The sequence below is a fragment of the Crocodylus siamensis genome, chromosome 15, assembly GCF_052110815.1.
Source record: "Crocodylus siamensis isolate JL-2025a chromosome 15, ASM5211081v1, whole genome shotgun sequence".
Classification (NCBI taxonomy): domain Eukaryota; kingdom Metazoa; phylum Chordata; order Crocodylia; family Crocodylidae; genus Crocodylus; species Crocodylus siamensis.
Genome location: NC_143409.1, coordinates 3286922 through 3303259, shown reverse-complemented (window position 1 = coordinate 3303259; position 16338 = coordinate 3286922). Strand labels below are relative to the sequence as shown.

Below are 16338 nucleotides of genomic sequence, written 5' to 3'. Positions count from 1 at the left end.
TGGTGCGCTATAGGGTGTTCTTTCGGGACGTATTTTGTTGCTGCCGATGAGCTCAAGAGAGCTGGAATGTAAACAGCAAGACGAGGGGCTGCCAACGGGACGGGAAGAGCTCCCTCCTGCGCGCACGCCGTGCCGAGCCCGGGCAGAGCGACGATGGAACTATCTTGATGCGGTTCAAGAATTTTAATTGCGGTGAAAGAAATGAATAAGCCTGGCTTGATTTCTGCTGTGCTGGGGCACAGAAAGAGCAAGTAGATTTCTGGATATCCCTGCAAAAGCCAACGGATGTTTCTTGCAATCCCAAAAGCTGGGAGCCAGCTTGAGTTTTTATATACACACACATATTTACGGCCATTTATTTTCCGAGCAAATGCGCAATGGTGTATACAACAGAAGATATTTATACAGCCCAAAGGTAATCCAATGCTGGACTGCTCCTGAACCTCTCTTAGCTTGGTGCATCTAGTAATCTTCTCCTCAAGGAGTTTCATGTCCAGAAGTCTTACTTTAGCATTTGTAAAGATATGCCGTTATCAGCAACATTGAGCTACAGGAAAGTACAGTTTTTGAAGAGGATACATGCTTGACAGACAGATGGGCTTCTGATCGGGATCAGCTGTTCATGCTCAACTCAAAGCTCACATGCATTTAATAGGGACTGGGAGAAAGAAGATGAAGTATAGGAAAAATGTGAACATGTTCACCACAATGCATAAAATATGATGGAGTCACGTCAAATCTTCTGGGGTTTTTTTTGCTTTTCACATCTGCCGCTTGCAGCAGCACACAACTGTGATCCAAGCCAGGCCGGCACAGGAGGGGAGCGATGCTTGCTAAACATTACAAGCAATGAAAGCCAAGACTGGATTATTTCGAGTCAGTTCTACGGGTTTCTACTGCAGCTCCCTCTCAGGAGACAGAGGTGTTAAGGGCCCACGGTTTGCATGGATTAAATAAGTCCTAAATAGCAGCAACTTTGTGGCTGAAAGACAAAGCCCCGGTGTATGTGTACCAGTGAAGCTTGGGTGGCTCATACCCTCCCCTAAGAAATCTCAGTTCTTAGGTCTGGTTTGAGTTAGGGGCAGCAAAGCTAATAGTGGCTTAATCTGAACTCCCATCTTCATGAGGATTATACCTGTGCCCACAGAGGTAGGGTAAGTGTCTGGGAAAGAATAAATGCCAAATCACTGCTCGGGGTGTAGGTTGTAGGCTTGTTGGTCTAAGGACCAGGCAGACAAGGTGCTTTGGGTGAATCTGATATCTTTTATTAGACCAACTATTTGAGTTGGTCTATTAAAAAATATCAGATTTACCCAAATCACCTCTAGTTGAGGAATTTTCAGGTTCTTGGAGATATGATGATTAACTTAATGGCACAACTTGCACCCTGGATTTACATCCTTCTGGAGAGTACGGGCCAGGGAAGACCAGCCAGCCCCATATTCATGCAGACTGGCAGCACCTTTCTGTTGGAAGCTGTGCTGCCCATGCTAACGAAATGCAGTTTTGTCAACTTCCTTTCCAAGGCTAAGATTATCTGAAAGATAATTCCCATGGCCTTCACTCCAACCTCTCTGACCTGATCAGTAAACTACACAGATGCGGTAGGAAGAAGACTCAGTTTGATAAAATGACTGATGACCACGAGATGCTAGAGACCTGTCTGTAGACCTGCGGAGGCTTGTAAGTAGGTTTATTCCCATCTCTCATCAAGTTGCAGGGTGTTGGGCTTGGCAATTACTCTCCTTTCTTGTGTTGACTGCTGTGGGGTGCCTTCTTCTCATGCTCACAACAGCCTCAGGCATGCAAAGACAAGGTGCATTAGTTTGCAAGTATGGGTTTGGGCTGTTTAGGCTACGGCCGATGCTCAGCTTGATACATCTCAGCCAGGATTGCTTGACTCTGTTCCTAAAGGCCTAATACAGCACATCTTGGTTTAAATGCTATGAACTTGGACTTGCGCTTGCCTCATGGACTATATGCTCTTCCCCAGAAACATCCTCCAGTTAGACACCAGCTGATCATGGGATTTGTGCAGGGATCCAGAAGAGACAGGGTGCCCTGAAGATGTGGACACTGCCTAGCTGAGATGTGCCTCTATCTCCCTCCTCAGAGGATGGGAAATAGTTGCCTGGTCGCAGGCTTTGTGATGTGGGAACTGTTGGCGAATAAACATTTTGAAAGGCAGCCTCTTGGCCATGGGCTGCTCCGTGGGACTCATGATTTTTAATTTTATGGGCGATAAGAGATCGTTGTCAGGAGAGCCTGGGAGGGGAGCTTCCCAGGCAAACGTGCGGGATGGAAAGCATTTTTACAGGTAGTAATATTAGGAGCAAATCCAATTCTTTGTTACCATAGGAACAGAGCTGCAACGCTGGCTTCCTCAGCAGAGAAACCCCAGAGCCGAGCCAACGAAAGCAGAGGTGAGACCCTTTAAAATCCTACAGAAGAAATTCTAGAAAGCAGAGGAGATGAGATGTGAAGGTCACATGCAACATAGCTTGCGGCAGGACTGACTCATTTAACAAAAACACATCCCGACCACCACCCAGCGTAACTAAAACCGACGGCAGCTCAACCGATACGGCTGGAAGCAATCAAGGCATCATCACGCTGGGGGGACGGCTGAAGGTTATCACGGAGAACCAACACACTGAATAAGCCGATACAGACTGATCCAGCTCGGCTAAGGTATAGCGGGCCTAACGCTGACACCCTTTATGATGGTGAACCCCACGCTCTCCGGCAGATTAAACAAGTACAAAATGGAGAAGAACCGGCTTGAATCTGGCAAAGAGAAGCAGATGTAATGGCTGATTTTCAAAGCTACCTGTGGTATTTTAAATGCAAGTGGTCCCTGAGCAGCTGTGGAAGTCCCCCCCAGTGATTCTTGCTCTCCACTCGGTGGCTAACGTTGGGGTGGGCTTTCTGATTCCCATCCCGTCACTCCCCTTTCACACTTGAACCCGATTCTGGAGACCCCGGCCATGATTACTCGAGCAAGAACCTAATACAGCCAAAGTACGGGGGGGAAGAAACACACTGTTTTGTAACACCCGATTCATGTGTCTGCTCTCCCATAGCAAGCGGGAGCCCAGCAGGGCAGCTCACTCCTGAGTGAGTCAGAGCAAAGTCATCTCAGCTGTGCGTGCACTTGCTAGATGCACAAAACACAAAGGACATCTGGCATGCCATCTCGCCTCCCCACCTTAGCTCAGTATAATTTGTCTCTCTGCTCAGACTCTACCAAGATGAATACAAAGTTTAGTTGTTGCTACTAGCTCTAGCTTTGCGCTAGAAAGGCGCCTACATCAGTAACAGTCTCAGTCTCGATTGGGGCAGGAGTTTAGCCTCCTAGGGAACAGGAGCAGCGGGGTTTTCATTTGGTGCAGCACAATTTTTCATTCCACGAGGCAACTGCATCCTCTAGGTAACTTTATAGGCCACGTGCTCTGCCTGGGCAAGAGGATCCAGGGTGCATCCTTGGTCCCTATCTATAGAGTCTGAGGTGTCACCCAGCCCTAAATGATTCAGAGAGGCATAAGCTTGCCAAGGAAACAGCCTACCAAACGCAGGTGCCTGTGAAAGCTCATGCCTTTCTGAGCCGGTCTCTGAGGTGCCACCCTGACTTCAGACCAACACGGCCCCTCAGCTCCCTCCGCCCGCGGCACGAAGATCTTGTAAACCTGCTTGAGGCTAGGGACAGAAGTTACACGTAACCTAGTTTAAGTGATCAGAGACTGGTTTACACCTGTAACAGAACAGAAACTCAGTGCACATAAACCAGTTTCAAAATGTCTGAAACTGATTTAAGATACACCTGGTTGAATGTAGTATCAGGCTTAACTGATTTAGATCACACCAGTTTAGGGAACTTCTGTCCCAGACCCCTTCCTGGTTCAAGTTAAATCACAGTCCCCTAGCATCCCAGCATGCTTTGCAGCCCTAGGCTGGGCTGTGCTGTCTGCTCCAGCAGAGAAGGGTTAGCTGTACTCCTCTGCTCCCTAGCTGGAGCAGTGAGGGATGGCTGATGAGGAAGGCAGGTAAGCCTGCCTCGGGGATGCAGCCCAGTCTGTAGGGGGGCAGGGGAGGGAACTGCCCCCTAGCAGACTCTGGCCAGGGTCTGGGGCCAAGGAGGGGAGTTAGACTCCCCTTCCCCTGCTCAGACTTACTGCTGGCTGTGATTGTGGACTACAAAACCCAGAGGCACCTGGAAGCAAGATGAAGAAGTGACAAGAAACCCTGCAGAATCCTGCTGCTGTGATTCTGGACTGCAAATCCCAAAGACCTTGGGGGCAGCAGGAAAAGGAAGTGAGCACACAACCAGAGAGCCATTCTCCAGTGCCCCCTGGCTTCTGGCCTGAGCCACTGCAGGCAAGTGGCTTCATTTCCTGATTCAAAGGTAAATGTCTCTTCACTTCTGTTTCAATTAGTTCTGTGCAGCTTAGGCTAACCTGCAAAAACTGAATCAATTCAGCCTTGGGCTTTTTGACTTTCTGTACTCAGCCTGAATGCTTTCCAAAGAAACAACAAACAAAGGCAAAAGTCCTCAAGTGGGCAAGCTGATGCATGGCCATAGTATGGTCCTGAAGTGATCACCACTCCTCCAGGAAAGATGGGATCCTAGGAATAACCCATCACGACTATTCATAAAAGGCAAGGAGGAAAAATAAATAGAAACTGGTAATGTTTCTCTCAAGCTCCAGGGCCTAGATGGGACCTATTAGAGAAGTGTAAAATGGGCAGGTTAGTACACACGTGTGAACTGAGACAATGTGCTTTGGCTTGCTGTGTCCCCAGAAGAACAAGCAAGAGATAAGACCCCGAGTCAGCCTCTCCTCCTTCCCCACATCCCCAGAAGGGCTGGCACAAAATCATAATGAACAAGACCAACTTGTAATCAAATTGCCTCCATTTCCATTTTACCCTTAGCTCTGGGAGGGGGGGAAAAAAACCTCCTCCCATCAAACGATCCCTTGGAAACACCAGCAGGAGATGAAGTATTACCAACTACACGCCTTCAGTCATTAGCCAGGTCCTCTAAAAAGAGTGAGACCGAGTTAAAAAATTATGATATTTGGGAGGAAAAAAGCCCAACCAAAACCCACTGTTTTTGGTTTTATCTTTACCCTTTGGTGTCTGAACTCTTAGGGCAATATGTTTTCAAGCCCTTCTTGCACAACCAGAAGGCCTCAAAACTTACAATTGACATGGCACTTCAGGAACTGGAACTGCGGGAGGGAGAAACCCTCCAATGTTGTGAGGTTCTTGTAAGGTTTTATCAATACTGGAGCCCAAATGTGTAATTCCCAACAAGCCTCACCCCCCACCAGAAGCAGGATCCCCTCTTTCTGCAGCTAGCCCTCTTCCAGGAGAGGCCTGGGGGTGAAGCTGTAGGGTCATGCCCAACCATGCCAGAAAGAGAGGATGAGACTGAAATAGGACATGCTGTGTTGCTCCCACATGCTCCGAAGGGACCTTGGTAGCCAGCACAGGAGCCTATGAGTTCAAGCCAGAGTCTCAGATTAAGTGTTTCTTCCCCCTTGTCTGCACTGGCAGTGTGCAACCGTTGTCCAAACAGTTTTCAGAGTGCTGCAACAAGCACAGCTGTGGCCGAGACACTTCAGAGCTGGGGCGCTTTTGGCAAAGGGAACACATGCACAAATAGGTCCCTGGAATTAGGAAGCCAGAAGAAGTCGCTGTGACAGTTAATTACCTTTCTGGCAGGCATTGCACTGGCTGTTTTGACTAGCAGTTAAGCTCCTGTATATAATTGTTGTCCTATCGCATCCTTTTCAAGGAAAGAAAAAATGACCAAGACGATGCCTGGCCTTCATCACAGGAAGAGAGCCTTGGCCTGATTACAAAGAGAAGAGACGAGGTGGTATAAAGCTTGCATTAAGTGCTACTATTCAGCACAAAGCTGGACCAAAGGAGGACTTAATCCTTTTCCATTAAGCGTTTCACAGCTTAACCCTTTTCCGTTAAGTGTTTCACAACCGTAGCCTGCTCAGTCCCCAGATAATGACCATTTTAAATATACAGTCCTCCAGGCCTACTGTCCCAGCAGACACTGCTGTTATATTTGTCTGGTCAGGGGCTCCCCCACTGCAATGCAGATCCTCCTAGGATGAAAGGTACTTTCCAAGCTGCCTACCGTGTGCTGCCCAAAGGGAATGCTGAGCCAGGGACACTGGCAGAGCTGGCAGGTGCTAGGGGTACGTGTATGGCACACCTTCATGGCAGACTTGGCTTGGACAATTGGCCTTCAGGCTCAAGCATCCCAAGGAGCCTGGCCTGGGTGTGGGTGGCTGCATTGAAATGCCAGGCCTAATTTAAGGTGTCCTTCCTGTGCACGCGCCTATGTGAGCTCCCAGACCATGCACCATGGGAGTGATCTGAGCTGCTCTGTCATTTTTTTCTGGTGATGTACAGCCAAAAATGTACAGTCCTGCCAGGGAACAGCGGGAGGCACTGGGGAATACCAGTGTGCAAGTGATTTTGGTTGAGTTTGGATCACTGTGTCCTCAACTACATGGCGGGCAGGTAACCAGCCCAAGTGAAGGCAGAGCCTGGTCCTCAGCCCATACTGGCAGCCCAAGCAGCTGGTCCAGGCTGAAAGCATCATTTAGTTCTGGCGAGAGAGCTGGGCATGGATGGGGGCAGGCAGAAGGGGAAGATCCCAGGGAAACTCTACATTTATCAGTTCTACTTCCATAAATCAGTGCAAAACCTCCATGAATTCCCAAAGTGGAGAACTACACCAGATAGGAGCTCAAAGATGTCATAGATTTCATAGACATCAGGGCTGGAAGGGACCTCGGGAGATCATCGAGTCCAGCCCCCCACCCAATTCTCACTGAACCAGCTGTATCCGTCTCCCTGAGACTGACTGTGCTTCCCACCCCGCCACACTTTCTCCAAATGTGCCTGCCATTTCTGTAGCTTCGGGGCAGCAGTGATTGTTTCTGGCAGCAGGTACAAAGTTTGTGCTGCTTCTGAGAGGCTCCATCTGCATCTCTACAATGTCACCATCAGGACTCGTGGTAGAGATGAGATCTTTTATTAAACCAACAAGGTTTTTGCAAAAAAAAAAAAGTATTTCTTTGCAAGCTTTCGAGCACAAACACGCTTCATCAAGCATTGGAGAAAGATTGTAGAAGTTCTCCTGGGTAGAAATGAAAGTTGTATTTCATAGGATTTCACAGAGGAGTTAATAGGTGGAAAACTCCTTTGTGGGGGTCAGTGCATAGCTGGCATGGAGCCTCTCACCTGCTGTGAGGATGCAATTGCCCTCGAAACAAAGGCAGGAGCAGGATCTCAGGTTTCAGGTGGTCACGCTTGCTTCCTGCTTGGAAAAATATGAAGATTTTTTTTGTCACCATCAGTGCACTTGTCCCCAGTTAAACATGAAAAGTGTTTTTTTTCAATATAAAGGGGAGCAGCAACTGATGGAGTTGGGAATCTTTCATTCAAACTTTTAGAAGCGTTACAGGTTCAATCTTGGGGTTTGGCTGTGTACAAAATCGACCATCTCCTGTTTGAAGTGAGTTCTCCCTTGTACCCCGTCTAGTCAACAAGAAATAGCTGCATCTCCCTCCGAGCATCAAATGATGAAGGGACAAGGCCTGAGGGATACTTTAGTGGTCAGAGCACCACATTTGAACACCAAGATTCATCAGACCTTCAGGGTCAAATCCTAATGGAGGTCATCACTGTGCCCCATCCTTCCCCAGACCGCACGAAGCCAAGTGGCTTTCTCAGTGTCAAGCAGAGCAGATCTGGTGTCTGGGAGGGCTTTGGGGTTAACTCACCTATGACCGTCTAGCATGCAGGGGTGATCCCTAGACAGCAATGGTGCTTTGAGAAGAATAGGGCTACCCTAACACCCCAGGCCAGTAAATGCCCCTTCTCTGCACTGCTGAGAAGATACACGGGGCCCTTTCCCTTCAGGCCAGACCAGAGGCATCTGCATCTCAGCCTCGGTGTGCTCTGAGTGCATGGACATACTAAGAGCTTAATACCACACAACTATGAACTCGTAGTGGGACAGTTTGGGATGACAGACATAAAATGGTTTGGAGGAAACATTTAAAACCAAGAGAGGTGAAGCCAGTGAAATGCATGGACTGGAGGAAGAGTAGTTCAAAGAAATGCAGGCAGATGTTGAGACCTGTGTTTGAAGGGAAAGAAAGATGGGAGACCATTTAGCCTAGCTTAAGTTAACCGAACAAATCTCGTGAAAGGTTGTCAGGGAGACCGTTAACAGTCTGAAGAACCACGTCTTATTTTCTTGTTAAAAGTGACATCACCGTCATAAATTATCGACCAAATCCCACATATTTTGCTCATGATCCTGCCAAGACAGGAAGCCTCAAATATCTCCTTTGGTACTGGAGTTCGTGTTGAGTCCAAGTTCCCAATTCTCATCAGCTTAAGCAAAGCAAAGCAAAGGGAAAATGCATTTGGGAAGCAAAGCTGAGAAGAAAAGCAACCTTTTCCTCCAAGAGAAAGAGGTTTTCCCTCTTTCCTGCACAGACCTCTTCCTGTCTCCTCCACGTCCAGTCCATCCTGACTGTAGCATTGCAGCTGCCCCATTACCTAAAGTGACAAAATGAAGATGAATTTTGCTTTGTTACAGTCTTTCCAGGTGCTTCTGAGAGCAGGATTTCCAAGAAAGGAGAGGAGCAATGCAATGGGTTGCTCCAAAGAGCTTAGGTAGCTCATTAGTACGGTATTTGAGCACGTTGAGTTTAAAGTCATAAGTCTAACACCCCTGCAATTCAGGTTGATGATCACTGGCTGTAGAGGTGATGGCAGGGTAGATTTACACCCTAGAGACTAAGCAAAGTTGTAGCGATGGTGAACAGAGACTAAGTGACTTGCACTGGTGTATGGCACAGCAGAGAGCTTGCCCTACATGCACATGTTCCAGGCAAACCATGCTTTACCAATGCCTACAGACGTGGGGGGAAGGCAGATGGCCTGTGTTCGTCAGCAGATCATACACCGGGGAGGTTAGACATGGGCAATTTTATGGACTACTTCTCATTCAGGGAACTGGCTAGGTCTCCCCCGGCCAGGTGATATTCAAGCTGTGCTTTCCTTAAGGGTGATTATACCAGACGTATGAGCAGGGTGTAGGCAGTTGCCCCACTAAGCTAGGAGCCAACAACGCAGTGCAGGAACCAGGAACAGGGATAGAGCCAGGACTTCAGGAAGCAGAGCCCAGGGAACAAGAAATCACAAGCAAGCCTGGTCTAGGGCATGAGGACCAGAGCCATGGTCAAAGTCAGGCCTGCATCCAGGCACCAGGATGTCAAGCCACAGGCCAAGGGAAGATCATGGTCATAGCATCAGTTGATCAAGACAGGATGGTCTAAAGCAGTAACACCTAAAAATATTGCCAGGACAACACCCTACAGTAAGTGAGAGGGTTTTATAGCCTTTCCATCAAGGGCTTGTTGTTCCCATTGGTTCTTTCAGATCACATGGTCTTCCACTGGTAGCCTTATAGGTTGGGTTGGTAGCCCAGGTTGGGTTGGGGCCAGTATTTAACCAGTTGTTGGGTGGTGCTGCTGCCACCTAGGACCATGCCTGTGGGCCTGGAAGATTTGGTTTCAAATCCTAAGACATCTGACTGGCCAGTTGGTAAGTCCATGAATCTCGGTGTCTCTGTCTGGTAGCATCTGGTCTTTGATCCACGGACCAAGGCAGCCCTACCATGCTATGCCTTACTGAAACAGAAACTCCTAGCAATGGGTTATGATGGTTGTTGTAGCGGTGATGCATGTGATTACAAACTGTAGCTAACCAGGCATAGGTCTTTGTGCTGTGATTCAGCTTCAAAGTTTGCATAATTTACACAGAACTGAACTGGAGAGGAGAGAGGGTTGGGGGAAAAAAACAACTCTAGGGCTGTGGACAGACATAATACATAACCTGCTCCAAGAATGTCACTTTTATCCCTGGACAGACCTGGCTGCATGTATGCTGCGAAGAGGTCCAAGTTGAACCATCACCTTTTAGGATTGCATTGCTGCCAAAACACAGCCAGGGAGTGGTAGACTACCCGGACTATCACACCTTCCAGTACCAGAGGAGGAGAAAGACTGGGACTTGCCAGTGCAGTGTGGGGAACCTGTAAGACTGACCAGACACCCTAACAAATTTTCCCCTTCTCCATTAAAAAAACACAACACCGCCACCCTTTGGGAAACCACTAAAACCTCACAGAACCACATCAGTTTTTGAGGCCTGAACTCAAGCTTCTTGGTAAAAGCAACATCCCAGAATAGCCAAAGGCCTAAGGGCTAGAGCAGGGGTCAGCAATGTTTTTGGGCACAGCACCAAAAACATCCACAACCTCAACGTGCAAGGTGTTGGCGTGTCTGGGGGAGGCACAAAAGGCCCGATCCTCATTGTGGCAGTGCAGCCCCGACCCTTCCCTTCCGCCCACTCGCGGCCCACGTGCCAAACAAAATGCTTTGAGTGCTGCACTCCGGCACCCATGCCGGGGGTTGCCTACCCCTGGGTTAAAGTCTCTGCCAAGGACGCAAGAGTCCCAGGTTGTCAGCTCTGCTCAGTTCAACCCAGAAACTATGACCTGGGTTTCCTACCTCCTGGGCAAGCTCCTTGATCATCTGCCTGTTGCACGCACACATGCTTGCTCTTGCACAGTTAGTTATGGTCCAGCCTCAGTGGAGAGCATGCTCTGCCACTGCTGGGAGCATGGCTTGCACGTGGAAAGGAAGGGAGCTACTGTTCGGTAGCTGAGCACGCATCTGACAGGCCGCGTGGCTTGTTACGTGCAGCAGCAGTGTCCACGCGCACGCACGCACTAAAGCTTGCAGAGCCCGGACAGCAATAACCCGAGTGCGATCCTATATTTGGTCACTTTGCAGTAATCCTGGCCATTGTATTTGGGAAGGCATGCCATTCTGTGCTCCTGTATGGGCGCCTGGCTTTGCTAATACCTTAGTCTCAGCAACAGACGGCTTAGTTTTCTGAGGACTGGAGGATTTGGTCTAACTAAAGCCTTCGAGCTGGAGGTAGCGTCCCTGGGGGAAAGTCAATGCCTGTGACATGTAGGAGCTCAGACTGGCAAATCTAATTCTCCCTTATTTTTAGCTTCACAGAAATTAAAGCCATGCAATGAAATGCTTAAGGTCTTCAAGAGCTAAACAGGCCCCCAAATCACATCACATAATACAGACACAAAAAAAGGTGGGGGTAGAAGTCATTTGCCCTATAAATGGTGGTGGGGAGGGGGAGCCAGGGTGTTCATCAGTGGGTCATACACCAGGGAGATCATTCAGGGAATTAGCTAGGTCTCCCACCAGCGAGGTGATATTCAAGCCGTGTTTGACTGAAGAAAAGTTATATCAGGCTTATGACCAGTGTGTAAGATATTGGCACACTAAGCTGGGAGCTGACATAACACAGCCTGGAGCAGAGGGGTCCCGCAATGTCTGGGATTAGGGATGAAAAATGTTTGATTTTTGCATGTGCTGATATGGGTGTAGACAAAAAAAAAAAGGTGATAAGAAAGAGAAAATGTAAGATGTTGTGTCCAAACTCATGTTGTATAACCTTCCTGCTCACCCACTGTCTCCCTAGAAAACAATCACAGCAGTTAATTGTAGAAGCACATCTCCATTATAGGTGTTTGGCCCTGGACAAAAGAAAGGAAACACAAGAAAGCCTGTTTTCTTTTTAATACTGCAGGGCTGAGAAGATATGATTCTGAAGGTTCAAACACAACTTAGTCGTGACAAAAATAGAGAATTCCAGCTTTGTACGGTGCTGCCACGGTACTGGAGGAGACGTTAAATATGTGCTCAGGATCCCAATTGTGCAACTTTGTAGTTACTATGGATTCCTTTGGTCAGACCTGGTCCCATGCTGCATCCCCAAAACCCAAACTATACCACCTACAGGGCTGTGGCAAGCAGGTTTCTGCAGTTTTCCAAACCAGCTTAAGCCAAATTTTGCTCTAGACTAGCTCCCATCAGCTTATTGGCAGGCAGAATTTCAGTGTGTGTGTGTGGGTTTCTGTGAGACCAGGATGGGGACCACTGGAGATGCATGACACAGTGCTGATTATGACCTTACGGGCAGGATTGACCAGGAGAGGAAAGACATTCAGCCTGGCACCAGGTAGCAGTGGTTGAACTTCCCGGGGGAAAACCGGAGGAGGAACCTGAATGGTCTCTGCCATAACCACACTTCCGCGGTCGGCATTGTATCAGCTCATGCAGCTCTGACTCAAAAACATGAAGCAGTCCCTGGCTGCTCTCTAGCATGTTTCTGTGATGGTCCCAACACAATTCCCAGATGAACAAGGAGTCTTGACCATAGTGGTCAGGGAAATCATGACAGAGCCACACTAAAGGCAACATCTCAACTGGGTCACAGACTACACAGTTCTGTTATCTGTGTGTTCAGGTCTTTATTAACTTGGTTAGAAAAGACCATATAGCCACACAGATGAACTGCTACTGGGCTGGGGGAGGAAGGGATAGAGGGTCAGTGGGAAAAATGGAGATAGACTGAGCTCTTCCTGGTGAAATAAAGCCACGGGGCACTTGTACATGTTACGATTGGACCATGTACACATGAAAAAGAGTGAGGAAAAAAAATCACCGTTTGTCTGGCATAATGGTGTCACCATGTACACATGTATTTTTTTCATGGCAGATTTTGTTTGTTCATGGAAACTTAGACCACCTCCGATGTATTTTAGTTTGATCCTCACAGTCCAATCAAACCCTAGCTACAGACACTAGTCAGCCTATAACTCTGGGAGTCTTCAATTCAGATGCAGAATGAATTTGGTGGGTCTATCCCACCCACTCATAGAAACGTGTGTGCATTATGAGAGCCAGGGGTTCAAAGAAGGCACATTCGCAAAAGAAGCCCATGGCCAGGACAGGCATTTTACAGAGATGAAATAGTAGCCTGGCCCTTCAAAGTCCATGATGGGATCTTTCTTTACACAAGTACATTGCTAGCCACAAAGCCAAGGGAGGTTAGCGACAGTTCGACGCGCTACCTTGATTAAATCTCTTTTCCGTGTTAATATCCCGACTTCTCCCCCAACTCCTCGCATCCCAGTGAGCTCCTGCAGCAGGGCACTCCTCACAGATCCAGCCAGGCAGTCGCAAACACGCTGGATGGAGCAGTGACAACCCTTTTACAACTTTCTCAACTCTTAAACCAAGTCAGCCAAGCACCACCGCCTTCATTTCCTTGCTCGCAACAGCAAAAGCAGGGTTCCTGAACTTTTCTTCCTCTTTCAGAAGTGCCAGAGATTCACACACAATGTGCCCTGGTTATTACAAGTCGCATCTTTCCTGCCAGTTCGTGTTGTCAATGCACCATGCTATGATCTATTGACTCAGAGCCCCAAAGCCAGCGGCGATTGGCAGGCAGAGTGATTTGCAAAGCCATTTCCACCAAGCCCATTTGTACAGCCTTATCCACAATGCCAGTGAGCAACAGGCGCTGAATCCTGGTCCTGGAAATGGGATCTGACCTATTTCTTTATTCAGAATATCTGAGGAGGGGGTGCCGCTATCTTCATGCTGCTCAGACTAGCTTTGCATGGACCTAGCACTGAAGTAGTGGTCCTTGCTGGACTCTCATTAAATACCAAGCCCTTTGTCCCTGTACAAAGCAGCACAGAGTTCCCTGGAAGGGGCATTTTCTGGGAGAGCGGCAGTCAGCTGAAGAAGGGATGTTGCCGGCCTCCTCTGCTCACATCTGTCATTGTTGGCTCAATACTTTTTTTTTTTTATTAATATTGGGTAATCACCACAGCAACTCCTTTCTAATAGGACAACACATGCCCCGGCCGAAGTCCTCTCTTGGCTTAAAGGAGCACATGGCAGGAGGCAGACAAGGAGTGTCACGTTTTCAAGCAGGTGACTTGAAAACCTGTGAAACAGAGACATGCTGGGCCCAGTTCATCCATGGGGCAGCTCTGCTGGAGGCAGTGGAGGTATGTCAGGGATGGATGCAATGGCCACTGCCTTTCCTAGCGTCTTTGTGATTGCCATTTAAATATCCTGCACTCACACGGGCCAATTATTAACTGAAGCTGTTTAAGAGTTAAATTAGTTGGTGCAAAGATACATGCCCAAGGATGCCTTATGCAACAGCCTGCCTTGAGGTCCCAGCTTTCTTTCTGTTCTGCCACATGACAGCAGTGCACACACCTGGGCATAAATCACGTTCGCAAGTGGATGCTTGTGTCATGGGACGGCTTCCTGTGTGGGCAAAAGGATGATTTCCAAAGAAGCGAACTTCCATTTGGTTCCGCCCTGTAGCTGTGCTCCCGGCCTGCCCGACACGAAAACACAGCTGTGATTTAAAGCAGAGTCGTGTTTGCGGCGAGGATACAAAGAGCGACGTGGTGCTGCTTAGAAATAGCAAGAGGCCACTGCTAGCTCCCTGTTGCTCACAGTGACTGCATCCCTGAGCTCCGAGGTGCACAGGGTGCCAGATCTGCAATACTGCAAGCAGTATTTATCTAACCCCCCTGGGCCATTTTAGTTATTCTTCTTTGTCTGCTGTTTGGAGAAGGTTCATGCTCTACACCACATCCATGGGGACGGCGTTTGCCCTCCCCGCCAAGTGGCATCGTGGTCCCAGGAGCACACATAGGACTGAAGAGTTAGGGCATGCAGGCAGAGAGACCCAAATGCACCATGCTCCACAAAACAGACCCAAGTCTGGCACCGGGTGTCTTCACGTGCACATAAAATACGCTGCCTAGTGCCCAAGGAGCAGAGCAACTTGATCCACCTCTCCCCAAAAGCATGGAGAAAACCATCTGAAATGCCTCTCTTACACCAGCGTGCTGTCTACCCCCGAGCAGCCACATCTCACACTGCAAGTCTGAGCGCAAAACGTAATGCTTTCTAAGGCGCGCACACATGGTCCCCATTAGGCAGGGGCGGGCAACTTCACTGTGGCTTCCCTTAAATTATCAAGTAGCCGTGCAATTAGAAAAGAAAAAAAATAATAATTCACTTTCCATCAGGACGCTCGGAAATGTTTACAGTGGCACAAACGATCCCTGGCTCTTAACGCCGTGCTGATGGGTGTAAATGGGCCGGTGACAGCGGCCCCCTTCGCTTTCTGGGAGAAAGGTCTCCTTTTGTTCTGCGGCTCGGAAGAGCGTCCCAGTCCCTTCTGCCCCCGGGAGAGGGCTGTGCATGGAAAGATGTCAAATATAATTGAACCAAAAAACGCCTGCTGCCGAGGACTCGCTCCCTGTAACAACCGACTTTAAACTTATAGGCATGTGGCCAGCAGTAAGTAGGACTTCTCCCCCCTCTTCCCGTAACCCAACACGGCGTATGCAGCCACGCAGGGATCCAGATGTGAGGGAAGCCTGCAGACTCACATCTTAAAATGAAAGGAGCGTCTAAAATCTCTGCACCAAGGTGTGACTTTAATCCCCAGCCCTCATCCTCGTGCCCACCGCCCCCTTTGTCCTGGGGAACAGGACGAAGGAACAGGCAGCTCCCAGTCTTTCTAGCCTTTCCCCCCCGCTTAGTCCTTAAAAATGCAAATGAATCCTCCATGCAACTGCAATCCAGATGAGAAATTGCAAGCGGTTTAGAGCAGAGGATTTTTTCCCCCCTTCCTTCAGTTTTAGTCATTCCTCAGCAACTGATCAAAAGAGCTTGATGCCTTTCTACTCCCCCGCTTCCCCCTTTGGAGGAATCTTCCTTCCACGTTGCTGCGGCACTTCTGGGAAATGACTGATCCCTGTCTTAAACATTGCCTCTCTCAACCAGTATTTTTAGGGGTTAATTTTTCCCCTTTTGGGTCCTCAGATAACCAAAAGCCAGGGTTTTCTCCCCGCTGGGAAAGCTGTGCTCTGTGCCCCCCGAGCTCGGGAGAGGCTGGAAAGGAGAAGGCGCTTACCTGGCAGAAGGCAGAGCGCCCAGGCTACGATGAGCCCTCGGTAGAAGTCCATGTGAGTGCTAAAGGCGTCTGGTACCCTACCCCTACCATCCGCCTGAGGCACTGAGCCAGAGTGGTAGCCTTACTCTGCAAAAAGCTTTCACTTATCCCTCGCCTTCCCCGGCTCCCTGACAGAAGCGGTTCATTGGGAGGGAGTGGGAGGGACGAGCTAAACTTGTAGGAGGTACAGCACGGGAGTGCACAACACCCTTTAGAGCTCGCCGCGGCGCTACGGGCTCGCCGGCCATCCCCCGGCCCCCAAGGTTTCCCTCGCAGAGGCTCCTCGCCATCGGCAGACGTAGGACATCGGAGGAGAGTGCACTTAGGAGCTCTCCATGGAGAGGAGGGTTTTCTCCCACC

General features: G+C 49.0%; 1 protein-coding gene across 2 annotated transcripts in view; it reads right to left on the bottom strand.

Annotated features, from left to right (window-relative positions):
* The window catches only part of ITGA11 (integrin subunit alpha 11), a 150820-nt gene extending 134688 nt beyond the window's left edge, over positions 1 to 16132 (bottom strand). For both annotated transcript variants that reach the window (XM_090029026.1, XM_090029025.1), the window contains exon 1: positions 15940 to 16132. In XM_090029026.1, coding sequence (XP_089885152.1) covers positions 15940 to 15991 — 52 coding nt within the window. In that variant the 5' untranslated portion in view covers positions 15992 to 16132. The remainder of the gene's footprint in view (positions 1 to 15939) is intronic.
* Between the last annotated feature and the right edge of the window lie 206 nt (positions 16133 to 16338).